General features: G+C 41.5%; 1 protein-coding gene across 8 annotated transcripts in view; it reads right to left on the reverse strand.

Annotated features, from left to right (window-relative positions):
* GIGYF2 (GRB10 interacting GYF protein 2) overlaps positions 1 to 26,955 on the reverse strand; it is a 444,297-nt gene that overhangs the window by 339,230 nt on the left and 78,112 nt on the right. For 7 of the 8 annotated variants that reach the window (XR_003858724.1, XR_003858723.1, XM_029616693.1 and 4 more), the window contains 2 exons: positions 17,496 to 17,604; positions 6,281 to 6,389 (listed from right to left, as the gene is read on the reverse strand). Coding sequence is in view for 6 of the 8 variants with exons in the window: in XM_029616693.1 (XP_029472553.1) it covers positions 6,281 to 6,389; positions 17,496 to 17,604 (218 nt within the window). In the remaining 2 variants the exon portion in view is untranslated. Of the gene's footprint in view, positions 1 to 6,280; positions 6,390 to 17,495; positions 18,746 to 26,955 lie in introns of all 8 variants that reach the window. The other variant, XM_029616697.1, reaches the window with a different exon arrangement.

The raw sequence follows: 26,955 nt of genomic DNA on the forward strand, positions 1-26,955 counted from the left end.
TTCAATTTCTTGGAGTAAGAAACTTTGATGTTTTAAATTAACTCACAGCCAGTACCTGTTAAAGACTAGCTCTACTTGTTTGCTATAAACCTTTACTCAGGAAGCTGAAAAATCAAATTTCCATTATGCTTAGCTTGTTTGATCTGTTTCCCCCAAAGGCTCACATGTGATACTTTTCTCCTATATATGGAACTTATTGACTGCCCATATCGGAAGGACTTTATCAATCTGCAAGGGATTCATTCCATCAGTATACATTTCATCACAGCAATTCCCTACTATTGCCAGGGAGAAACATCTGGGCTCCAAGGCAGGAGGAAACATTGTTTCACAGTGGGCCCTCATCCCTACCTAGTCTACCCACTGCAAATCTTGCTTTTCTTTTCAGATTGTGGTGCAGTCCTGATTTCTTTCAGTTTTGCCCAATTAGATAAAGTGGGCCCTGACTGAAAAGCAGGCACTTCCTGAAAGTTTCTCTGAAATTCTGCCATTTGTGTTTCAAGAATTAGGAGTAATATAAATGTGTCTGACTTTCTCTCTCTGGTGTTTCACTGTTTGAAGGATATAACAGTTTTGGAGCTGTGGGAGAGGAGTGGGATAGCTTTCCCAAACATTTTTGCTTATTTTTTATTTTATTTTTTTTTTTTTATATACCGACATTAGATCTCAATCGAGATATCACACCGGTTTACATTCAGGTACTGTAGGTATTTCTCTCTTACAATCTAAGTTTTTGTACCTGAGGCAATGTGTAAAGTGGCTTGCCCAAGGTCACAAGGAGCGACAGCAGGACTTGAACCCTGGTCTCCTGGTTCATAGTCCACTGCTCTAACCACTAGGCTATTCCTCCTCCTCCCTAGGGACCTGATTTCTGACTGCTTTAACCAATTATATAAGTGCACTTTACTACCTATACCCATCTGATTTAGTTCTTTCCCCTTAAATACTTATGACCCCCAACATCATATTTGACATTACCCGATTAATATCTCCAATTTAATCAGCTCCAAAAGCATAAGCATGTTCTGCAGAGTTCTCTAGATGCCCTTGCTGACCGGTGAAGAATTTTAGTATTGCCAGTTTTGTTATAGAAACACAGCGTCAATGCCAGAACATCAGCAATATCAGCGTCTTTCTAGCAGTGTGCTCTGCTACCAGGGATCTCAACAGTGTAAGCAACTAATCAGCACTGTCCAGAACCTTCAAAAAAACCAATGTTCAGGGACTGAGCTGATGACCCACATGTGGTGCTGTGAAAAGTCAAGTTCAAGTCCCAGGCCTCAGACTGGCTGCAAAGGGCAGTGACCACAACTTCCAGGAAAGGGTTGTTGCTTCATGAGAATACCTACTGGCCATCCTAAGCTTCTTCCTGCATTGTACTCCAAAACAGAACCACCATGAGTACCTCTTGCTCAAAGTCCTTCACTGTGATGATCAGGCCCAGAGGGGGGGAGGGGGTGGGACCAAAGCTGGAGAATGATGGCTCTAAGCACTTAAGTGTGTCAGAGTTGGAAGGCCCAGAAGGAGCAGAAAGAAGCTGCCAGACGATAAAAATGAATAAAAACAAAACAAAGAACAAATTAACTTACCTTGTGTATCTAATTTATAATTGACAGCTAATTTTTTTTTTTAAGGATGCTATTGGGAAGACAGACAGCTAAACATCTGCTTGGTTGATTACTATCATTAATGAAAGGATGCTAGTTTTGTAATATGAGAGCTTGAACTACTAAAATCTACCAGAATTATAAGTTTTGTTTACTGTTAAGAAAGCAAGTTTGCTTACTGTAAACTGTGTTCTCCATAAATTGCAGAATGAATTAGCCATGCGGGTAACTACATCCAGTAGTATCAAATGGACCTCTCTCTCTTAGCAAGTAGAGCGTCTGCTCTACTGAGCATGTGCAGGAATTCCCACTTGGACATTGCCTCTTGAGACCCCTCAGTCAATTTCAGAGATAAATTCTAGCTAGTCAATTCTCCAGGTAGGTGGGCGGGTATTTAGTATTCAACCTGACGACTATGGAGAATACTGTTTACCGTGAGCAAACTTGCTTTCTCCATCAACAAGCTCATGTGAATTAATCATGACATATGGGGAGTCCCAAGTTGAGAGATTTAGTGGAATGTTTACTGAATAAACAATCTAGCCCACCATGGAGAATGGACTACTCTGAACAGCCTATACAAAATTACTTGACAAAATTTCTTGACACTCTGAGAGACTGTCTAGACCTTAATGGGACACAAAGATGTGTATTGATAAATATGCTGCAGCTTTGCAGATGTCAAGTGGTATGACTTGCAGATGAGCCACTGATACAGCCATGATTCTAACTTGATGAGCCTTAATGGTATTTGTGTAGCAGTGCACAATGCAGTCTGCTAGTCAGTTGACAATGTATGTTCACAGCAACAGCTATGCCCAGTCTGTTGGATTCATAAGAGGCAAATAGTTGAGAAGCCTGATGATGAGGCTGAGTTCTTCTCTTGTAGTAAAGTCAAGGCCCTTTTACAGTCCAAGGTATCAAGGGCTTTCTCACCTTCATATGCATGTGGCCTCAGGGAGAAGATACCGTATTTTTCGCTCCATAAGACGCACTTTTTTTCCCCCAAAGGTGGGGGGAAAATGTATGTGCGTCTTATGGAGCGAATATAAAAAAAAAACCAAACAAAAAACTAACAAACCCCCCCCCCCCCCCGACTCCCCCAAGACCTGCCGAATTAATTTCCTGCAACCCCCCACCCTCCTGACCCCCCCAAGACCTGCCAAACGTCCCTGGTGGTCCAGCGGGGGTCCAGGAGCGGTCCGGGAACGATCTCCTGGGCGTGAGCCGTCGGCTGCCAGTAAACAAAATGGCGCCGACGGCCCTATGCCCTCACTATGTCACTGAGACCGACCGCTGCTATTGGTCGGTCTCATTGACATAGTGAGGGCATAGGGCCGTCGGCGCCATTTTGTTTACTGGCAGCCGACGGCCCTATGCCCTCACTATGTCACTGAGACCGACCAATAGCAGCGATCGGTCTCAGTGACATAGTGAGGGCATAGGGCCGTCGGCTGCCAGTAAACAAAATGGCGCCGACGGCCCTATGCCCTCACTATGTCACTGAGACCGACCAATAGCAGCGGTCGGTCTCAGTGACATAGTGAGGGCATAGGGCCGTCGGCGCCATTTTGTTTACTGGCAGCCGACGGCTCACGCCCAGGAGATCGTTCCCGGACCGCTCCTGGACCCCCGCTGGACCACCAGGGACGTTTGGCAGGTCTTGGGGGGGTCAGGAGGGTGGGGGGTTGCAGGAAATTAATTCGGCAGGTCTTGGGGGGGTCAGGAGGGTGGGGGGTTGCAGGAAATTAATTCGGCAGGTCTTGGGGGGGTCAGGGGGGTGGAGGTTGTTAATTTAAAGGGATGGGGGGGGGGGTTTTGGGGGTTCCCACAGAAAGAAACATTTTCTGATCTGGGGAGTGGACCGAAATGGCCCTCCCCAGACCCGAAAACAAAATGGGGAGAAAAAAAAAAACTATGCACTCCCCTAATTTGCTCCATAAGACGCCCAGACGCAGAGCCGGTTTAGCACAATTTTTTTTTTTTTAATTTTCCCCCTCTGAATCCTAGGTGCGTCTTATGGTCAGGTGCGTCTTATGGAGCGAAAAATACGGTAGGTAACATGATGGCTTGATTAATATGAAAAGCTGATACTACCTTTGGTAGAAACTTTGGGTGGAGCACCACCTTATTGTAGAAGAATTGTGGATAAGATGGATAATGAACTAAAGCCTGAAGCTCACTGATTAGAGACATAGATGTGCTTGGTGCGGCTGGATGACATCATCCACATGTCATGGATGATGCAGCCCTATTTGTCAGAGAAATCTTTTGCACAACAACACAAAAACTGAAGGCAGCAATATCTCCCCTACAAATCTGACATTTAGCTCTATAAATTATGTATCAGTATATTGTTTAATCAAAATTACAGTATACATGCCTGTGTATAATAAAGTTTCAGATGGTCTGATGATTTATTTTGTTCCTACTAAAGAACAATATAAATTTTATGAAGAACAGTATCCTGAACAAGGGGAGGGTAATTTTCAAACACCCAGCATAGGTTAAGTCTCCAAATAAATTTTATGCAGATTTTAGTCAGAATTTGCAAAGTAGATTTATGTGCAAAAGTCCACTTTGAAAATTTGCAGATATTCATGGACCCTCCACGGCATAACATGCACAAAATTACACACGCTTCACAATATGTGCATAAATCCCAATTTCATTCCAACTCTTCTGCTTGGAGCAACTATTTAGAATATGCATAAAATATGCACAAAATTGTGTTCCGTGTGTACTTTTGTGCACACAGACAGGTGCATAAATCTGAGTTTTATGAGCATAAACGCCTTTAAAAATTACCACCAAAATTTATAACCAATTCATTTTGGTATTAAGTTCTGAGAAGAGAAATGTTTGAAACTTGAATTAATCAGTGTTATGTATCAAGTTTACTATTTAGGTCAATTTTCAGATGCAAGTGAAAAACATTTTAGCATGTATTTTTAGCACTATAGTTATAAGTTAAAATATGTTTTATTGATCTGCAGTAGAAATCTTATAAACATTATATAGTAAGAAGAAAAGTTACCTTTATTAAAAATTTATTGTACTGCACACTTGATTTGAGGGTTAACCAATATGTTCAAGCTGTACCAAGTCAGTACTATTAACTGTGGTTTGATATGCAGATACATTTGTAAAATGATTGTTTCCTGTTCATTTTGTGGCCTAGTATTGTTTTATAATTTAATACTTTGATGTATGTTTTTTCCATGAATTAGCGACTTGCATTAATTTCAGACTGAGGGTCATTTTGATTTATCTCAGAAGTACAATTAGACTCCTGTGAAAAAGCTAAAGTAAATATTAATGGAAATTAAGGCTACCTGTAAAGTTTTCTTGAAAAAGCACATTTTTAAAAATTCACCACAGATTTTAAATCAAAGCATGTATTTTTTCAAGAATACTTACATCAAACGGTATCCATTCATTGACAGGATTAAAGATTGTGTCCAAGTTTCCAATTAAACATTTTTCAGTACTACTGTGTTTTTATTTTTTAATGTATTTGTTCTTGGACTCTATAATACTTGATTTTACTTCTATATTACTTAGGCTGCTTAAATTAGGCGACTAATCAAATCTGAAAAAAAATAAGGATCTTTATTCAATTTTTTCAAATTTGATTAGTCGCCTAATTTAAGCAGACTAAGCAATATAAAATCAGGTAATATAATGTCCAAGAACAAATACATTAAAAATAACACAATAGTACTGAAACACGTGTCTAAATTGGAAACGGACTGGGCCAGAGGAGAGACCAAGCGCCACCAGTGTAAGAAAACAAATAGAGGCAATATGGGAGCAGCAGACTAGCAGGGAGCCCAAGCTTTGCCAGCCGAAGAAGATGCATGTGAGTACAGCAGACTGGCATGGAGTCCAGACCTGCCAGCCAAAAGTGCACCACGGGTATGAGCAGGAAACAGCTAGGAAAGGGGAAAGGTGGGAGTGAAAGGGAGATGGGAATGCAATGGCGAGGAACACCCACAGCCCTCTACCAATCCTAAAACTACATACCCCCAAATACACACTCATCCCCCCCTAGACACCCTGCCACTCCCCATCAGACCCATACACACCCTGCCACCTGCTATCATCACCCTCCAGCCTCACATAGTTGCCATCTCATACTCCCTCACACACCACTACCCATCCCCCTCAGCCACACACATTCTGCCCTTACTCCCTCAGTCACATACACACCCTGCCAACCCCACCCTAGCCACATACATACACTGCAGAACACAGCATGTAAAAAATACAAATTGGTTTATAGCGTATTAAACTGAATCCACCTAAAAATGTGCCAAAAATTTTCATTTCTGCCCTGAAACACCAACGCTATTTGTAGTACCGCTAAATACATCCAATTGCCTCAAACATAAAACCCTAAATTTGCAATTTATGAACCCCTAGGTTCAGAATTCCTTTTTACAATCCCGTGATCATTTGAAGACAGTGTTTCAGAAGATAAAAATAGAATGCAATGCTAATAAGCAGCAAATCCTTAGTTGAGGGGGAATGAAGCGAACACCAGAGATGATGTATTAGAAAGAGCTAGTGGGCAAATTAGAGGGGCATGGGTAGTTCTTTACCTACCATCGCCAAACTCTATGTAAAACAGTTTTGTGCACCACACGTGGTGGTTCAGGCCACTCTCTCACCTTTCTTCCCAGCTCTGTGATCTGTGCATTTCTCGGGTCCCACGGCCAAAGCCACCATCCACTTCATCAAAACTTCTTTGGTAGAAACTGCCTTCTCCTCGACCGCGACCTACAAAGTGAAAGGAAAGCAAAAGCTATAATCACTAGGAAGGAGTAGAGTTGTGCAAAAATACCCAAGAAGCCTTGGAGCGAGCTGTGAAAAGTTAACACTATCAAAAATTTACATCAGCAGTGGGGGGAGAGAAAAAGAAAGCAACATTATTGTAAAGCCCACCCACAGAGAGAGAAAAAAATGAAGTGTTACGGTAGGACAGTTTTTGCCAAAAGACAAAACAAAAATAAAGCCATTGGTGACAGGTACCTCAATGTTCTAAAGCCACCAAGTCAAAGTAGGATAAGAGATCCAAGACAACTTGGAGAACCGTGCAAGATAAAGCAATGTGACAACTTGCCCAGTTACTAGTCAAAGCGCATAGCTCTGCCATTTGTATCTCTCTCTTGGAAGGTCTTTATATCCCCTACAAAACACAGAGGAATGCTAAAGTCACAATCTTCTTCTGCTGAGTCTGTGGTAGAGAAGCACTGCAGGAAATATGAAAGGTAGCACTAAATGAAAGAGAATTAAAAAAAAAAAAAAGGACTGCTCTAACTCATAAGCAGCTAAATGCTTGGCTCTGGGTCAGCATTTTCACAGACCCTCTGTTTATTTATTCAAAATCATTTATTGCCCACCCTTCCTACGTTCAGAGTGGGGTGCAATATGAACACCCACAATCAAATGAGCAAGTTAGAACATGACATTACATAATTCTTCAGTAAGGGGGGGGAGCAGCACAAACCCAAGGGAGTCCACTCCATGACAGAGGGTCAGTAGTGTGGCCAAAAGAAAGCTACGTAGCATTCCCCTCAGGAGGAATATGTCGGAGGTAGTTATTATCGCTTAGGTTTGGGAATGCTTTTTTTTTAAAAGGAAGGTTTTTAGGGCTTTTTTGAGGAATACTCTCTCTCAGAGACATCTTACTTCCTTTGGTAGGCTGTTCCATAGGAGAGGCCCTGCAGCAAAGAAAGCACATTCTCTGGTTTTACAGTGTCCAATGCAAAGGAGATGTCAAGGAGACATAGGAGAGTAGCTGAGCCTTGGTCAAAACCCTGTCTCAGCAACAGTAAATCAGTGCTGTGATGTTTCCTGAATGCAAATTGATATTGGTTAAGGATACCATTAGAGTCAATAAAGTTGCAGATTTGGTGAAGAACAGCTGTTTCTATGCCTTTGGCCATGAAAGACAGGGAGGAGATTGGGCGGTATTTGGAGATGAGAGTTGGGTCAGCAGCCAGAAGTCAAATCTCCCTTTCCCAAATATCAAGACTCAGAGAAAAGTAAGATTATATTAGTCATTTATCCAACTCAGGCACTAAAAAGGAGCGCATTCCCGAGGAAACTTGTCAAAAAGCTTCCCAAAGACTAAGAAAAAGCAGATAGTGAAGAGGGGACCAAAATGATATAGAAGGCAGAAAGGGCAGAAGACCAAGCTGAAAAGGAGCAGGGGACCAAGATAAAGTTGAAAGCATAATGGTTGCTTTTCTGCGTGAATGATCTCACTGACATTCTTTCCTTTATTTTTTGCATTGTTTTCACATGGCCTCTCCTCAATTCAATCTTCTCTGATACTCTTAAACACTTTGCAGGATTTTAACATGCCTTGGAAGTTTCCTTTAATTTTTTTTGTGCCACCATGTATTACACTGGTGTGCTCAGCCATGATGAGGGACGATTCACACATGCTCTGCAGAACATGAAGAAAGATCTAGAAAGCTATGCGATCATCGTACCAACCACGGCTCCATTGGATAATGTCACCCACTTGCTCTCAGAGAAAAGTAAAGTTTAAAAAAAATCAGCAAAGAAAAGTACATTTTAAGGAAACACACTATTTTTCTTTTGAATCTTCAATTTAATGGCTGGCACCTAAGTTTTCAAAATCTTTTTCCACCCCCTGCATTCGCTTCATCCCCCTGTCCTGAAACAGCATGTGCTCTCTGTGGTACAGGCAGTCACAGAAAGTGGAGACACCAGCTGCCTGCATTGCACCAGCACCTTTTGAGAGTGAAACGTGAGCACCTGCTATTAGGTTTTTGGTGGAAATTCTTGAGGGCTGCCAAAGAAAAGGTCACGCAGTAAAGCTTTTTTTTTTTTTTTCAACCACAATAAAATATTTTTAATTGCAATTTTGTGTTTCAATATTTTTATAAACTTCAAATAAACAGAATTCTTTAATTTTCTCCCACTTGCTTCCTACTTGCATGAACACTTAAAAACTTTTAATTTTACCCCTTCACCTCAACAGAGAGTCAACTAGATTGCCCCTCTAAATTGAAAATACTTTCAATAAGGCTTGCATATAAAAAGTCTATTTCTTTATACAAGATTTACATTCGCCTATAGCGAATTGTGCTACTTTTCTCTGGGTGGAAATCTCTCAATAGTTCACTATAAGAACTTTACATCCTAATTTCATCAACCATTAAGGAAGGTACTTGCTCACGTTCTAAGAAAGTGAATATATGCAGTCTTCCCAGATCATTTCTCCATATGTGCTGAATCCATAGATTTGACTGTCATAAAATTCTAATGACATTAAGGAATTCAACTGGAACTGCCAATGTGATATTAAAGGTTTTACATAGCCACAATAAAATGTTTATATAAATTCAGTTGTCAGATCAAACAATCATTAGAATTTCTCTCATTCTGATTTGTATTTAATTCCTGTGGAGATGTGTCTATAGAGTTTTGAACATTCCTCCTACTTTGCTCTGCCCATCATAAATTTAATTAAAATCAGATTGCAGTTGTTCCCACACCTTTCAGAAACCCTTTAAAGCCTCACACTGATGCATGCTACAAACATGTGGATAAAGGTGAACCGGTAGACGTAGTGTATTTGGATTTTCAGAAGGTGTTTGACAAAGTCCCTCATGAGAGGCTTCTAAGAAAACTAAAAAGTCATAGGATAGGAAGCAATGTCCTTTTGTGGATTACACACTGGTAGGATTAAATGGTCAATTTTTTCAGTGGAAAAGGATAAACAGTGGAGTGCCTCAGGGATCTGTATTTGAGACACTTCTGTGAGACCACATGTCCTGCTATGAACGGTATTTCTGGCATGCAGATATGTATTTCAATTCTTTTACTCTTTGAATTTTTTTTTAATTTTCCTGTGATTATTTTGCAGCTAACAGTCACAGTGGATTATAAATGTCATTTTATCCCTGATGAGGCTATTTTCAGTGAAACACCAGCCGTGCTATTGGGTTCGCTATTCACTAACACTTTGGACTGTTATGCCCACTTGTTTTATATGCATTCTTGAAAAAAGCTCTTAAAAAACTGTTTTGAAGGTGGATGATTGAACTGTCCGAGTGGTTCTATCATACCACAACAGGACACGCCGTCAGGCTTGCTGACACCTTCCTTTAGGTGTGATTAGACTGAAGTTCTTATAACCAATCAGAATTTGCTTAATTAGTCCCCATCTATATATATTGGTGTGTTTATCATAATTTTGGGGTTCTTTTTAACTCCCCTTTGTTTACTGTGGAAAAGTCCATAAACCATTATTAAGGTGGAGTTGAAGAAATCCACTGCTTATCTCTGGGATAAGGAGCATGGAATCTATCTACCCCCTTGGGATTCTGCCAGGTATTTGTGACCTGGATTGGAAACAGGATACTGGGCTTGATAGACCTTTGGTCTGACCCAGTGTTGAAGTCATTTTTTGTTACTTTTGCTGAGGATGTATATAGAGGATAGGCCATATGGATTCAGAGTTTTCACCCAGACACAAACTAGTTTGAAGGCCACAGGCCAACCTCTGAGTGAACTCCTGTTTACTGTCTTGCACTGTGAAATGTTTACGAACAGGCAAGAGTCTGTTTATTTAGTTATTCCACTAAGACCATGATGAGAAAACTAGCAATTAACTTATACTAAAGCCTGAGAGAGAAAGTGAAGGCCCCACAGTTGTGCCCGAAATTTGATAACTAGAGGGAGGGAACATCACTTTTTCACAAGCATTTGTAGTGTATAAGAATAGACAGAGCGAGAGGAGAGCGAGAGACCTGGACGTGATGGTACAGCTGATCCTTTGGAAATGTAAGCCTTTTTATATCTATGTAGCAATTATCTACCATTACACTTCTGTGTAATCTGACTTTGTCCTATCCTCCTAGTGCTCAAATAAACTCACTTTCCTAAATACCTGGAACCATGATGTACTGAATCAAAGTTTGTGTGTGGTTCTTTGTGTTGGGAATTAGCTCCTGGGTTCAAACCCCCAGGTATAATCCCAGTAATTGTGTGTGTTTATATGGGATAAATCCCTCAGTGAGAAGCAATCTGAAAATTTACTTTTTCTCTTAGATTTAATGACCATCTACTGCCCATAAATTTCATTTCTGATTCCAACTAACAAGGCTGCTGGGAGCACGGAAGCAATTTTTTTGGCTGAGCATTTAGTGATGCAATTTTTATGCTTGAAGAAGTGCTATATTGTTATAGAAGCTTTCTAGATTTTGTTTATTAATTCTGAGTGTAATTTATTTGTTCTTTGTTTTTTTTTGGTTTTTGTTTTTTTTAATAGTCCATCTGGTATGGGTTATTTTTATTTTAATCCACCTTCAATGAGTTTCCAACCTTCAGAAAAGTGGGCTATTAATTTTAAATTAAATTCTGTCATGAAAGACTGCCCAAAGAGAAAGAAAGGATTCACAACTGGGCGGGTCTGTCAGAAGCCTTCAAAAGAGGTGTCAGCTGACAGAACATTAAAAACAAAGTAGATTCAAAAACCTAAAAGAGAGGGGGAAAAAAAAAACTAAGACACACCACTACTAGAGAAAAATTGCCAAGAAAACCCACTGAAGAGAATATTAAGAACAGTGGAACTGGAAAACCGAGACCATTAACAGTGACAGAAAGACAAAGTGAGGCATACCTCTCAGCCATGGAACACCCACATATTGTTTTCAAGGCTTTGCTAGAAAGTTCTGGAAAATGTGTGTTTAATTTTATGGTATGGCGTTTTTAGAAAAAAAAAAAGGCAATATTGCCTTTCTATATATCATTAGCAAGACCCCTTTACGAATTATGAACTCCACAAACAGGATATAGCAAAAAATGTTGCATGCATGAGTATCGTGCTTAGTTATCGTACTTAGCCCTAACTTTGTAAAGATATTGATTGGATAGAAGCTAGTAAAATCAAAACAGGGCCTGCAATACAAACCTTACAAAGAAAAGCTTAAGGCACTAAAATGTGCTCACTAGAGGAAAGAAGGGATAGGGAGATTTAATAGAAATATTTAAATATTTAGCAAGTTTCAGTAAAGAGCAAAATGATGCAGTTTTCCATAGAGAAAGTCAAGAACAAGGGGTCATGATACAAAGCTGGAAAGTGAGAGAGAAAACAAAGAAATGCTTAGATGCCTGGAATAACCTACTACCAGACGTAGTAGAAAGCAGAGTTGCTTACCTGTAACAGGTGTTCTCCCAGGACAGTAGATTGTAGTCCTCACATATGGGTGATGCCATCAGGCGGAGCCCTATTACGGAACACTTTTGTTAAAGTTTCTAGAAACTTTGCCTGGCACACTGAGCACTCCATGATCCCTGTGTCCACAGGGGTCTCCCTTCAGTCTCGTTTGTAGCAAAAAGCGCGAGAGAAAAAAATAAAATAAACATAAGCAGACCCAACTCCATGGGGTGGCGAGTGGGTTTCGTGAGGACTACATCCTGCTGTCCTGGGAGAACACCCGTTACAGGTAAGCAACTCTGCTTTCTCCCAGGACAAGCAGGATGGTAGTCCTCACATGTGGGTGATTAGCAAGCTACAGGCTGACTCATATTAGAAAAGGCCAATAGCAGACAACTCATGCAGCAGGCACAATAATTGGGGTGCTATTGGCAATGATAAGGCAGCCTGAAATCACAGCAGGTGATTGTGGAAGGAGTTGGGGATTATACTGGAACAAAGTTTTTCAAGACAGATTGGCCAAAGGCAGAGTCTTGACGGACTTCTTATCTAAGAGGTAGAGGGCTGCGAATGTGTGAGGAGAGCTCCATGTCGCAGTCTAGCAAATGTCAGCAATTGGTACTGAACGATAGGGTGCTACCGATGTTGCCATGGCCCTTACAAAATGTGCCTGCACTCACCCCTGGAGAGGAAGGCCTGCTTCCTCATAGCAGAATTCGATACAATCTGCTAGCCAGTTAGAGAGAGTTTGTTTGCCCACTGCAACTTGCAACTTGTCTTTGTCAAAGAAGCAAAGAGTTGGGTGGATTTCCTATGGAGTGCAGTGCAGTCTAGATAAAATGCAAGTGCATGCTTACAGTCCAAGGTGTGCAAATCCCTCTAACCCTGGTGAGAGAGAGGCCTTGGGAAAGAGTGGGAAGACTATAGACTGAGTAAGGTGAGAGGCTGTGTCCACCTTAAGAAGAAATTTAGGGTGAGTACGGAGGACCACTCAGTCACACAGGAACCTAGTGTCGGGTGAGTATGCAACAAAGGCTTGTAACTCACTGACCCTTTTAGCAGAGGTGATGGCTAAGAGGAAAATAATTTTCCATGTTAGAATTTGAATGTTATAGGAATGCAAAGGCTCAAACGGGGAATGCATGAGCCTTGTAAGCACTACTTTTAGGCCCCATTCTGTAACCAGTGATCGTAGAGGAGGCTTAAGTTGTATAAAACCCATGATAAGCCGACTCATAAGGGGTTGAGCCGTTAACAGGGCATCCCCTATTCCCTGGTGGTACGCTGAGATAGAACTGAGGTGTACCCGTGTGGACAATGTCTGGGGACCAGAATCCGAAAGGTATCCTAGATAGCCTAATAGAGATGGAGTGGAGCAGGAAAAAGTGGCCAATACCTTTTTGTGCACACCATTTGGTAAATCTTGCCCATTTCGAATGGCAAGATTTACGTGTGGAAGGTTTTCATGTAGCTACAAGTACCTGATAATATCAGTGAGTCTGTGTTATGAGATTGACCTGTGGGCAGGCGAATTGATTCCTGGAGTGATAGGTTGAGAAGTATGGGAAAGCATACTTGTCGAGGCCAGTACAGGATTATGAGAATCATTGAAAACCTGGACTGCTGTAGCTTCACGAGAGTTTTGGCTATGAGCGCTATCAGAAGAGACGCATATAGGCGCCCATGGCTAATGCATTTCAATGCCTGTGTAGGGAGCAGAATCTGTCCACTCTGAGGTTCGATTCAGACGCAAGAAGTCGATGGTTGGTTGACCTCACGCCAGAAGATTTTGCTCACTACACATGGAATTAGAGACCACTTGTGGGGATGGAGACATAGATTGAGATGGTCTGTTAGTATGTTCGGTATGCCTGTTAGATAAGTGGCCTGGAGATGCATGGAGTGTGCAAGGGCCCAGGCCCAGAACTGCGCAGCTTCCTGGCAGAGCAGATAAGAGCCTGTGCATCCCTGTTTGTTAGAGTACCACATTGCCACTATGTTGTCTGTCTGTATCCACAAAGTTTTGTGTGAGAGGCAGTGTTTGAAGGCATAAAGGGCATAACGCATGGCTCGAAGCTCCAGGAAGTTGAACTGAGACTTTTCATGGAGCGGAGTCTACGCATTTTGGGTTTGGAGGGTGTTGATATGAGCTCTCCAACCCAAGTTGGATGCGACCATGGCCAAGATCATCTGAGGATTTGGTACTGGATCGGTGATATGGATCAGGGACGAAAGCGGTTGAACGGCTTAGAGCCACTGAAATTTTAAAATCCACTGAGTTTTTTTTCATGGCTAGTCTGGCCATAGGAGTGACTTGGGTCGTGGAAATCATGTAGCCCAGCAATGAAAGAATTGATGGGCTGAGGCTATGTTGCATGCGTGCAGAGATGTGGACAATTTGTTAGGATGCCTGCGCGGTTGTTGGGCAGGAAGGCCATTGCGACTGTAGTGCCCAGATCTGTCCATATCGGATTTAGGGTAGTTGATCAGAAATCCCAACCAAGTTTAGTAGATTTATAGTGTGAGTCTTAGCGAATTTAGAGCTCCTTGTTTGTATTGACTCCTTATTAGGCAGTCGTCCAGGTAAGGAAACGCATGAATACTGCTGTTCTTTGTAGATGAGCAGCAGTCACTGCTAGGCATCTGGTAAAATACACAAGTTGTCGAAGCTAGTTCGAATGGCAGAACTTGGTAATGAAAATGTTGACTCACTATGAAACGTATAGAAAGTCCAGAGAATAGAGGCAACCCCCTTGTTGTAGTAAGGGAAGCATGGTGCTGAGAGACACCATTCTGAACTTTTCTTTCTGAAGAAATTTGTTGAGATTTCTGAGGTCCAGGATGGGTGGAGGTCGCCTGTTTTCCTTGAAAGTAGGAAATAGCGGGATTAAAATCCTCTGCCTTGCTGCATCCGGGGAACAGTATCCCGAGTCCTGGTCCTCAGTGGGATGGCCGTTCTGTTGTATGGCAAGATTGAAAAATCCAGGAGCCTGCCCGACTGGCGGAACTGGTGTGATCTGGATATCAGTTGGTCTCACGCGGGACTGGTAAAAGGTCCTTCTAGCATCCTCTTTGCTGTGCAAGAAATGTAGAGAGCTGTTGCAGGGTCTCACGGTGGTTTTGCAATTGAGCCACTGTCTGCTGGACCTCGTGCACAAAGAGATTATCTGCCGTGCATGACAGATCAGCTAGTTTACCTTGGACTTTGGGCCGTAATCAGGGGCCGTAAGCCAGGTTACCATCTAGTACAGAGTCCTTTTGCTGGCAACAGAAGGACGTTTCGAAGCAATCACATGTTGCTTGAATTTCATGTGGATGGCAGAGAGGTTCCCTTCGTATTGTGTCAAACATAGCTGGTAAATAGCAATATGTAACACCAATATGGTTCTTGGAAGATGCTACGACCTAGAACCTCCCAAAAACATCTGGTCCTTTTTAGTGACCACGTCGAAAGGGATGGTTTCAGACATGTCCTTTACTTAGGTCTCAATGGGATCGGTGCAGAAGCGGGATTAGAGTGCCCATTGCCCTTCGAGGATCCCGGGATAGGTATAGGGGTCCGTGGAGGCTCAGAAGGACGAGTCGGCGTCGATGACTTAGGCTGTCGTTGGTAGGTGCCACAACAGTGCGAATATCGATGGTTCCGGTGTTAGTAGATTCCGGAAGGCATTGCGGACAGCCTGACAGACAACCAGCTCCTCCCTGGAAACTGGTATAGGTAGCGCAGCTACAGGGGGAGACAGGTTAGGCGTTACTGGCACTTCCACATGAATCTGTGGTGGCTCAGTGCCCAGCACTGGTGTCGGTGGGTAACATCTCAGTGCCTCGGGTACAGAAGAGCATGGAGATTCTTGTACCCAGGCCCGATTCGCAATTGGCTCAATGGACATTGATGCCTGTGCGGTATCAGTGCCGGCACCGAACGCGGAATCACGTCAGTACCGGCAACGATGTTTCCCTCTGTGCTCGGCCCGTCATTCTCCAGCACCGACGAAGATGCCACCGATGTCATGGATGGCGCTGGTGATGGACGGTCACTGTGCCGGTGACGATTCCCACAATGCTCGGCCCGGCAATTCACCAGCACTGAGGAAGATGCCCTTGCTGTCCCGGATGACATTGGTGACGGACGGTCACCATGCCGCTGCTGCTCCTGGCATTGTGTGTCGCCCAAGGATTACATGGGGCTCTGGTTTAGAACCCGAAGTATGGAGCATTTTCTTTAATCGAGGGCATCAACGGCGGCAACGGGAACCGTGGGCGTCCTTATCCCTCTAGCCCCGATGGACCCAGTGGAAGATTGCATCAAGGACACTCGTGGGCATCGTGGGGCGGACCGAGGGTGATAGAGATAGGAAGAAAAGAGAACCGCAATTCGGTTGGTAACCCAAGGGAACCAATAGTGAGATGACAGGAACCGACCAGAAAACAGGGCATAGTACTCACCGAGCATCGATGAAATGTTCGAGAAGGGAGACCCATGTAGGGAAATTATTTGTGAAGTAAAACCTCAAGTGTTTCAGTGAGGAAATGTTGTGAGAAAAATCTCAGAGAGCTCCTAAACATGAGGCAAATTGCGGTGCAGAAAAAAAGAGACCGAAGGGAGACCCCTGTGGACAAAGGGATCATGCATGCTGGGCTCCGCCTGATGACGTCACCCATATATGAGGACTACATCCTGCTGTCCTGGGAGAAACAAATATGTTTAAGCATTGGACAAATACAGAGAATAACTGTAAAAACAGGGTTGAGAGTGAGTGAAAGAAATGGGGAGGGGGCTTGGGTGTTATTTTAAGCATGGAAACTTATGTTCAGCTACCCAGAACAGTAGAGGTCAAAAAAAGGAAAACAAGGGGATTTTTAGCCCCTTTTCCCAAGTGATGCTCAAGGTGGCTTACAATAATTTTTTTTAGAATTCAGGTTCAATAATCCCATGTCCCAAGAGCTTAGAGAATCTACACAGGAAGACCAGAAAATTGACTGGAATAAGGAGTGATGTTTAGCAGGCAGTCAAATTCACATGGATGACAGCTAGGATGTATCCTTAGCTACAGCACAGTAGGTAAGGTCAACCAAGCAGACTGAATGAGTCAACTGGTCCTCATTTGACAACATCTACCATGTCACTATGTAATCATCCATCAAAAAGGTGACAGCCCTTGACTATATTATGTGAAAGAGAGTCAGATATGGTCTAAAGACACATAATAAAGAAACAAACCAGACATCCTTCAGGGACTATCCTTTTATAGGAATGTCAGTAAAATGAGCAGACAGCTAGTAGAGAAAAACAGAGTCAAATCCTACACACATTTAGCTTTCAATTTTCAGTGTTGCCTTTCCTGCAAAATTATAACACAAACAAGAGACCTGATATTCAATTTCTAAACTATTTCTCAACTATTTCCTTACTTTCACCTTTATTCACTAAAATTTACAATAGAAGCTGATTAGATAACCCCAGCATGCTCCTGCATGATGTAGCAGCTGGTCTTTGGCTTAACATTAATAACATGCCTGATGTGTACAGTTAATTATATTTTCACTGTTCACTCACAAGTTGATGGGCTTCCTAATACCAGGATTATGCTGTCCCAAGGGAGTTATAGCTCCTTTCTTCATTAGCAAGCAGCTGTATCTCAATTTGTGCACTACACCACCCACAGCCCAATTAGAAATCCGCATACCTCGACCTCTAGAGGAACTTCGACCTCGAGGAGCCCCCACCACCGTTCCTCCTCCTCGTCCTGTTAATCGCAGGACAGCGGCACTGTTTACAGACATCGAGAAATTTCTCTGTCAAAAAGAGGAGAAAGGTAAAGCAAAAGACTTGAAAAGCAAAAATGCTCAACTTTTCTGTCATACTGAACCTCCTCCAGGTGCTATGCCAAGCTTTCCAAAGTAGAGAGGCCAATACAACAAGCCAATACAATACCAAGAGTGCAGCGGGAAGGGTATGTCATATGTGGTACTACAGTTCTCAGAAAAGCTTTTTTAAACCTCAGTGCTGCTCTATGTGCAACCCTCTGGGTCAAAAAGGACATTAATGCCCTCATATCTGAACTACATAAGCTCAAAGAACAATACAGGTCTAGCTTAATCTAGTGGAATTGGCAAAAGGAGGGCAGTCTATCTTGCTGTAGATTCAGAGAGAATTTATCCTGTAGATCACAGACTATTCCTATGCCTGGCTCCTCAATAATCATCTTACAGCACATCTGTGGTGCAGTCGCAGCCATTGGGGCAACCAGAGTAGGCATTAAAGTTGATCAGAAGGTCCTCCACAGCAAGCATTTTGAATGAGATGACAGAAAGAAACAGAAGAGGAAAAACCAAATTTTGATAGGGGACTCTATAGTGAAGGGTGCACAATAACCTCTAAAAACAAAATAAGGGAAACCACAAACAATAACATATCAATCTGGTCAGCAGTTTCTATTAAATTTAGATTGAATGTGTCAGCAAGCCTGTCGGCGTGTCCATGAACCTGAACATCTGGTCAGTTCGATCATCCACCTTGCCTAATGATTGTATACATATTTTTCAAGTAAGTTTTTTTTTAACACATAAAATAACTACAAGAGTCATGATGCTCAACTTTAAAGTAAGCCCGACACAGCCGATGTTTCGCTTAACCAAGCTTCATCAGGGGTAGAAACATGTTCATTGAAAAAGTCATCAGGCTGTCATTTATAAATATATAAGAACCACAGGTCAACCAACATATTCAAATTATAATGAGAGAGTACTTATCTGGAAGCCAAAATGTACCATACATCAAGGACCAATGGGTCTCGGCGATTCCAAGTAAATGAGAATCACTCATTCGCAAACCTCGAGGAATCTGATTTTGAATTTGTCATCTCATGTTCTATCTTCTGTACAGCAGCGAATTTTGGAAAAAGGACTTTACTTTGTGCCAATTCCACGGTTTGACCTGTTTGAATGTGAAATAAGTTTGTTTCGATTCAAACGTACACTTCGATTATGTCATTATTTTGCTTCACAAACTTCACCATCAGATTCAGATTGCTCGATCTTGAGCAATCCTTCGAAATGGATACTGCCAGGAATAGAAGACTCTGCCATTAAGGTGTTTCACCAGCATGTACTTCAAGATTTACACTAACGGCTCACCCATGCAGACACACTTGTAACTTCGATCACTGATTTTCAGGATCTACGTGAATTACAGGCTGCAGTCCATCTAATCATTAAGCCAGCTAACAAAAGTGGTAAGATCGTTTTAATGGATCATCACTAATACAAACAGAAAGTTTTATTGGCAACTAAATGGATTCTCATTTCTATGAATGATTGGCACAGGACCCCACTCCTACTCTACAAAATGAGAATTCTACTTTGGTTATAACAGCTTCAGAGATGGACTTTCTTACATCAAAAGAATGTTTTTTTGACGAGGAAATATCCACAGGTACCAGAGTTTTACATTTTGCCCAAGATCCACAAGAGATTAGTTGACCCTCTGTGCCGGCCAATAGTACCAGGCAAGGATTCACACCTTTTGAACTCTTGTCCCAGTTCAGCGATTTCTTTCTCGCTTCATTTGTCCCTTTAATCCTCTCATACATACACGACTCACAAGGCATGATTGTCTTTTTGGAACTCCTGAGGGTCTTAATTCTGACAGTGACTTAAGTGTTTATTTAGGCTGATGTATCTATCACGTCACTGTTTTGCGTCACTAATAACTTCACTTTTCAGGTGAAGAGTCGTCAGCCACACAGCTCACGTCAGAGATGCTATAAGGAGTTACTGTTCTCTCTCGGTTTTCGTTACTTGGAAGCGTTGAGACCTGTTGGTCCTTGATAGATGGTACATTTGGGCTTGCAGATATGTACTCTTTCAATATAATTTGAATACGTTGGTTGACCTGTGGTTCTTATATATTTATAGATGACAGCCTGATGACTTTTTCAATGAACATGTTAATACCCCTGATGAAGTTTGGTTAAGTGAAACATCGTATTAACCAAAAATACCCAACCTCAGAATAGAATTCCCCCTTTTTTCATCTAACAAACAAAACATGGGGAAAATATAAATTTTTGTGAATAAACTCTAATGTCTGGTATCTTTATGGGTCTGACATATAGCAGCGGCATCCATATCCCAGTTTGACTTCACACTGTCTCTTCGGCCCCTGAAACAGGCATAGATTGCCGAAACACTGCCAGTGTCGCGTGGCTTCACAGTGCCTAGAGTAAATTATCGGCAATGTGGCAGACTGCTTATGACAAGTTAAGTCGGCGAGACTAGCCATTCTAGAAAGTTGACAAGGGCGGCTTTATAAGTATTTTGAAAAAAACTATCTGCATTCAGCCGGTTTAAAACATTTTAAGGTCTGTGGTTACTAAGGAGAGCTTATGTAAAATGGTTTTAAAAAGATTGAGAACCCTATGATTATACACATAATGAAGCACAAGCACTAAGCTCACATATAAAATTAAAAGCAAAAACGGTATGCATTAACATTGAGGTACTTCCTATTTTTGGTTGTTACCCATAAAGATACCGGACATGAGAGTTTATTCACAAAGATTTATATTTTCCCCCATGTTTTGTTTATTAAGTGAAACATCGGCCATGTCAGGCTTACTTTAAAGTTAAGCAACAAAAAGGGCAAGCAGTCCAACCAAAAATAATCAATGAAGAATCCAACAAGGAAGGACAATAAAATTATTAATGTCCTTTATTTCAAAATATTTTTATTGTATGTCAGGCAAGTGTCAGCGTACCCATATAGGTAACAGAAACTTCACTGTCCCTCAACTCGGGCTGTGTTTTGAAAAACTGCATGGGGAGGGAATCCAGGACAATCAATAGGGATCAAAAAGTATTTAGGAGACAAATTATGTCAAGGCTGAAGACCCTCAAAAGCAGGCAAGGGTTAAAAATGTGAAAGGATACTTATTAACCCACCAGCTTCACCAACTCTTTAGAATTTTAATTCAGGATAAATCAGCACTAATCTCTCAGAAATGCGGTGGGTTAATAAGTATCCTTTCACATTTTAACCCTTGCCTGCTTTTGAGGATTTTCAGCCTCGACATAATTTGTCTCCTAAACACTTTTTGATCCCTATTGATTGTCCTGGGTTCCCTCCAGACGCAGTTTTTCAAAACATGGCCCGTGTCGAGGGACCATGAAGCTTCTGTTAACCACATGGGTACGCTGACAAATTTGCCTGACATACAATAAAAATATTTGACGTTATAAAGGACATTAATAATTTTGTCTTTCCTTGATGGATTCTTCATTACTTTAAAGTTAAACATGACAGTTATTTTATATGCATTTTAAAAAAAAAAAAAAACTGGCTTATATAGTAACATAGTAATGATGGCAGAAAAAGATCAAATGGTCCATCCAGTCTACCCAGCAAGCTTCCCATGGTAGTAAATGCTGCTCCGTGCAGGTTACCCCCAGGCCCTCTACCCCCATGCTTCTTTTCATTCATTCTCATCTTCTAGCCTTTAGTATATTCTTGAACAATATGTACAAATACCGTCATTAGACAAGGTGGATGGTCGAAAAGATTGGTTGGTTCAGGTTCCTGGACATGCTGACAGGCTTGCTGATACCTTCAATCTAAATTTAATAGGAACTGCTGACCAGATTGATCTATTATTGTTTGTGGTTTCCTTTATTTTGGTTTTTTTTTATATTTCATTTGGGTCTCTGTGGGAATTTTGATCTCTTTTTCTCTAACATCTGTATAATCATCTATTGCTTCCTCTCCAAACATATGAGAACCCTTATCCAAGCCCTCATCACCTCACACTTGAACTACTGTAATTTGTTCCACATAGGACTCCCACTGGGGAATCATCTCTTACCCCTATAGTCTATTCAAAAGTTAGCTGCATAACTTATCTGACGACATCATCACTATATCCATGTAATCCCCTCAAGTTTCTACATTGGCTTCCCATCCACTTTCACATCCAATTCGACTTTCTTATACTCAGGTACAAATGTCTGCTCTGCAGCTCATTACCCATCCTCTCATTTCACGTTATAATCCTCCCTTATTTCTACTCTCAGCTAAACTATTATCTGTGTTCTTTCCTTTATTGCCAAATCCTGATTTTGTGCCTTCCATTTTGCCTCACACCAAATGCCCAAAACAACATTCCTGACTTGCTCCCTCCCTAGCCACATTCAAATTCGCCTAAAAAACCTACCTTTTTGACATTATAACCAGCCTCTCCCAGATCATTCCCTTATTGTTCAACTAATTTCATGGTTGTCACTATTCATGTGTGCCCTGATGAGACTGTGGACACCGCAGGGCAGGTAGTATCTCCTGTGTGTGCCTGTGCTTGGTGATATTTCTCTGCAGTAATGGGAATAGGGAAGGCAATGACTACCACCAACTGTCTTAATCAAATATTTTCTCTCTAATAAAAAGTTACTATTATAGATTCCACTGAGATGTGGCAATCTGTTGAAGCAGAAGAAGAAAGAGGAAAGTGAGAGAAAATGCTGGTCAAATATCTAGACTACACTATATAGATGAGCCATTCTATATGCAACCCACCTCAATTAGCAGAAGCATATGATCCTACCTGTATCTCCTACCTGGATTAACACCAACTCCCTCCGACTGATCACTCCTGTAGATTTTAAAAAGGCAAAGATCCCTGATGCACTAAAATAGCACTATCCTCAATGTACATCTGTCAACTACATTGTAAGCTCCACATTGCAAGGACTGTCTTTCCTACATCTCCCACTATATAAATGTTTAGTAGTGATAGCACTAGCATCAGTTGCAGCTGGCAAAGAACCATGATGAAAGGAAAATTTGGTACTTCCAAGATGCCACAGGTTGTAAAGATCGGCAAAGAATTCCCCAGCTAGTTTCAGAAATCTGAAGTACGGACAAGGCACAAACTGATTATTATTGTGTATCTAAGTACAAATAACCTGAAAATGATAAATCTGAAAAGGTTTAAGAACAGTTCAAGAAACTAGGGAAGGGTCTTGGAAAGGGAGCAAAATATGGTCTTCTCAGAAGTAACAAACAGAGAAATATGCAGAATTCACCTCATAAAGAACTTCAATTCATGGTTGAAAGATTTGCTCAGGGAAGCTAGTTTGGAATATACAAGGAATGCAATTGGAAGGTCAAGAATCTATACAGAAGGAAAGGTTTGTGTATCCATCCAATAAAAGATAGTGCAGCTCTTAGCCATCAATTCAAATTCTATCTGGACCAGCATTTGAGTTAAGTATGGAGAAGATACAAACTGTTCTCCTCCACTTAAGGTAAATGGAGTAAGCCTGATGGGATTAAAACCCAACTCAACTGTACAAAATCATTCATTAGACAAAAATCAAAAGTAGAGAATGGTGAGGTAGTGAAATGGCTAAAGAAAAAAAGAGATGTGGAACAAAAAGAAGCCAAGAGAGGGAAGTGGAACATTATCTTGAAGAGTCATGAGAGCAAATGCTCAAAATCTTGTTAACAAAATCACTGACCTGGAGGACACCATGGCAGAGGCAATCAATCATCGAGCCTTAGTGTAATGGAAATCAGGATTGGGACACAACCAACCCAAGGTAACGCTTCAGAATAGTCAGAACAGGGGAAAAATGGAGAGGGATAGCAGTTTATATTAAGAATACAATAGTGACCACTGAAATACAGGGAAGGCAGAGGAAAGCTAGTTTCTTTACTGTAAATGATGATGTCTGTTGATAGCAGGATAAAATTAGCCATTACATGTGGGTGACGTCATATGGTGGCACCAAATATATTCATCTCCCTAGCTAATAGAGCTTTGAACTACCAAGCATGTGCGGGAGTTCCCTTGTGAGAATCCTCAGTTGATATCAGAGCTAATTCCAGCTAGGTAGTCAACTTTCCAGGGTGACAAGTGAGTATTCCATGTTTAATTCATCCCATCTATGGAAAATACCATTTAAGGTAAGCAAATTTGCTTTTTCCATCAATAAGCAGACTGAATTAACCATTTTATGTGAAGAGTCTCAGTGGAGCGATTGAGAAGGCAAGCTGGACTCCACTGTGGAGAGTAAAGGTTACACAAAACTGCCTGACTGAACTTACTGTCCGTCCTTGAGAGATTGTTGAGATAGTAGTGAGATGTAAAGGAATAAACTGATGATCAGGATGCAGCTTTGCAGATATCGAGAGGCACTTCTTGAAGATGAACTATAGCTCTCAATTGATGAGTTTTGATTTATAATCCTGCTAAGGAGTAGCAGTGATTAATGAATTCTGCAATCCAGTTAAGACAACATATGTTTGGCATCTGGCACTCCAAATCTATTAGGGTCATACAACACAAATAGTTGTGAAACTTGGTGATGCAGCAGAGTTCTTTTCTTATAGTAAACCAAGGCTTTTTAACAATCTAGGGTAAGAAAAGCTCTTTCTCCTTAAAGCATGTAGTCTCAGAAAGAAGGTAATATGATGGACTTATTGATATGAAAATCCGAGACAACCTTTGGAAGAAATTTCAGGTGAGTGCGGAGGAGCACCCTATTATGGAAGAATCACATTAACAAAAGCTTAGAATTCACAGACTTTCCTAGCTGAAGCGACAGACAAGAAATACCACTTTCCTTATCAAGAACTTAATAGAAGCTGTCTCTAGTTTTATCAGTTGAGAAAGATCATTCAAGTCCCATGGAACTGGGGGTTTTTATATCTGAGACTTAAAGTGGTAATCCTTTCATAAATCTCGATATCAGTGATGAGTTGAGAAGAATTTAACATCCATCAGAACATGGTACACTGCTATGGCCCTAAGATTTATTTATTTATTTATTTTAAATTTTTATATACCGGAATTCCTGTATGCAATACAAATCAGTCCGGTTTACAAGTAACGAAAGAGGTTGCCCTGGTCTGGGAGGTTAGACCTGGGTTTTTTTTACATAGAACATGTAAGATGTATGTAAGATGTACATCTTAACATGTAAGATGTAGTCGTAAGATGTAGTCTTACAGAAGATGTGGCGAGGCCTGAATCAGAAGGGAGGAGCAAGTATGTTAGTAAATACTTGAGCTCCCAAGAGAATGAACCCAAGGCATTCTGTTGGCACCACCTGGAAAAACTGTTCCATTTTAAGGCATAGTTTTCAATGGCTTTCTAGCAGAAACCAAAATGTCTTCAATTTCTCTAGGCAAAGAGTGATACATGATTACTGAGCATTCAACATCCAAGCTGTTAGATTGAGAGTTGGAAGGTTCAGATGATTGAGCTTTCCCTTGTCCTGAGTTCACAAAGTAGAATCTGTTCCCAGATGAACTGGAGGAATGCTAGAAAGTTGTACTAGATTTGCAAACCATATCTGTCTGGACAATACTGAATCTATGAGGATCAAGCAAGTGCAATCTTGCAGCAGCTTTTGCACTGTCCTGGCCATCAGTGGTATTGATGGAAAAGCATACATGAGGCCTGTTCCCCAAATCGGAGGAGGAAAGCATCCTGAGCTATTTTGAAATTGCTGGATAGAACTGAGCAAAACTGATCTAGCTTTCTGCTCTGATGCAAATAGGTCGACTGACGATGGACCTTATAAGTCAAATAGTTTGTAGGCTGCTGACTGTCACAGAGACCACTCATGCAGACAGACTATTCTGTTGAGGTGATCTGCCAGCATGTTGTAGATTCCCAGACGACAGGTGGCCTGATTCCTGGTTGCCCAGTTCCAAGTTGTGAATGCCTCCTGGCAGAGAGGCCATGCCATGACTCTGTGCCTCTGTTTGTTTACATAAAACATGGCAGCTTGTCAGTTTGAATCAAGATGTTCTTTCCCCAAAGAAGATGTGTGAATATTGATAGAACATATCTGATGGCCATCAGTTTCAGGAGATTGATCTGAAAGTGGTTCTCTTCGAGAGACCAGGTGCCCTGTGTATAGAAGGATCCTGTGTGAGTACCCCATCCTTTTGTGCAGGTATCAATTATTAGCATTGTCAAGGGAGAGTCCACAGCAGAGCTCCATCTCTGAGCACGTAGGGGTTAAACCATCAGTGGAATTCCTGCTTCATGTCCCCTGAAATCTGTACTACAGTTGACAATTGTTGAGTTAGATAATCCCATTGAGTGTATACACCCCACCGTAGATAATGAATATGAAGGCAAGTTAATGGGATCACATGGATGACCACTGTCATATGACACAATACAATGAGAATCACTCTAGGTGAGGAGTGTTGTGAGGTCAGTTGTTTGCGAATGAAAGAAAGCATGGTGTTTGCATGCTCTGATGGTAGACACACTCCCTTGCAAAGAGTATTATCCATTCCCCAAAGAATTTAATTCTCTGTGGCGACACTAGATTTGACTTCTTGATGTTGACTGGAAAATCCAAATCCTGTAGAAGACAAAGTGTCTTATGTAGGGAAAACAATACTTCTTGCCAAGAACTTGCTGCGATTAGCCAGACATCCAAGTACGGGTAAACTTGAATATCTCAGTGACGAAGGTGTGCCACTACCACTGTGATGCATTTGGTAAAGACTCTCTGAGCTGCCAATAGGCTAAAAGTTAGTGGGAAGAATCTACCTTGAAGTAAAAGTAACATTAGTGGGAAGGATGAATGGATGGATATATGAGCATATGAATCCTTCAAATCAAGAGCACACATCTGTTCCTCCTCCTGGATGTAAGGGAGAACCATGCTGAAGGAATTCATTTTGAATTTCTTTGGTAGATATTTATTCAATAGTTCAGATTTTGTGGGGATGAGGAAATAGCGGGAGTAAAATCCTTGTCCATGCTGGGACACAGGAACTGGCTCATTGTTGAAGTGATTGTACTTCTAGGCAAATCTATGCCAAGTGAGATGCAACTGGACAAAGTCAGGCAATAGAAGGGATAGTAGCCGGGAGAAATGCAAATAGTATCCAGACCGTGATTTTGAGGACCCAGAAGTTCTTGGTTATCTGGCACTGTACCTCTACCAGAATAGTGCAGTGATGAAAGTTCAGAGGGATCAAAAACTGGATCCTGGTTTAGGCTGGGTCTGTTGCATGATAGCATTCACGCTGCTGAGGTCTGGCTGAAAGTGGTTGCTGCTTTAGGTCAGAAGCAGCGGCAGACAGTACTATTGAAAAGTATGGCCTTTTGACATGTAAGAGTCTCA

The sequence above is a fragment of the Rhinatrema bivittatum genome, chromosome 9 (assembly GCF_901001135.1).
Source record: "Rhinatrema bivittatum chromosome 9, aRhiBiv1.1, whole genome shotgun sequence".
In the NCBI taxonomy this organism is placed as follows: domain Eukaryota; kingdom Metazoa; phylum Chordata; class Amphibia; order Gymnophiona; family Rhinatrematidae; genus Rhinatrema; species Rhinatrema bivittatum.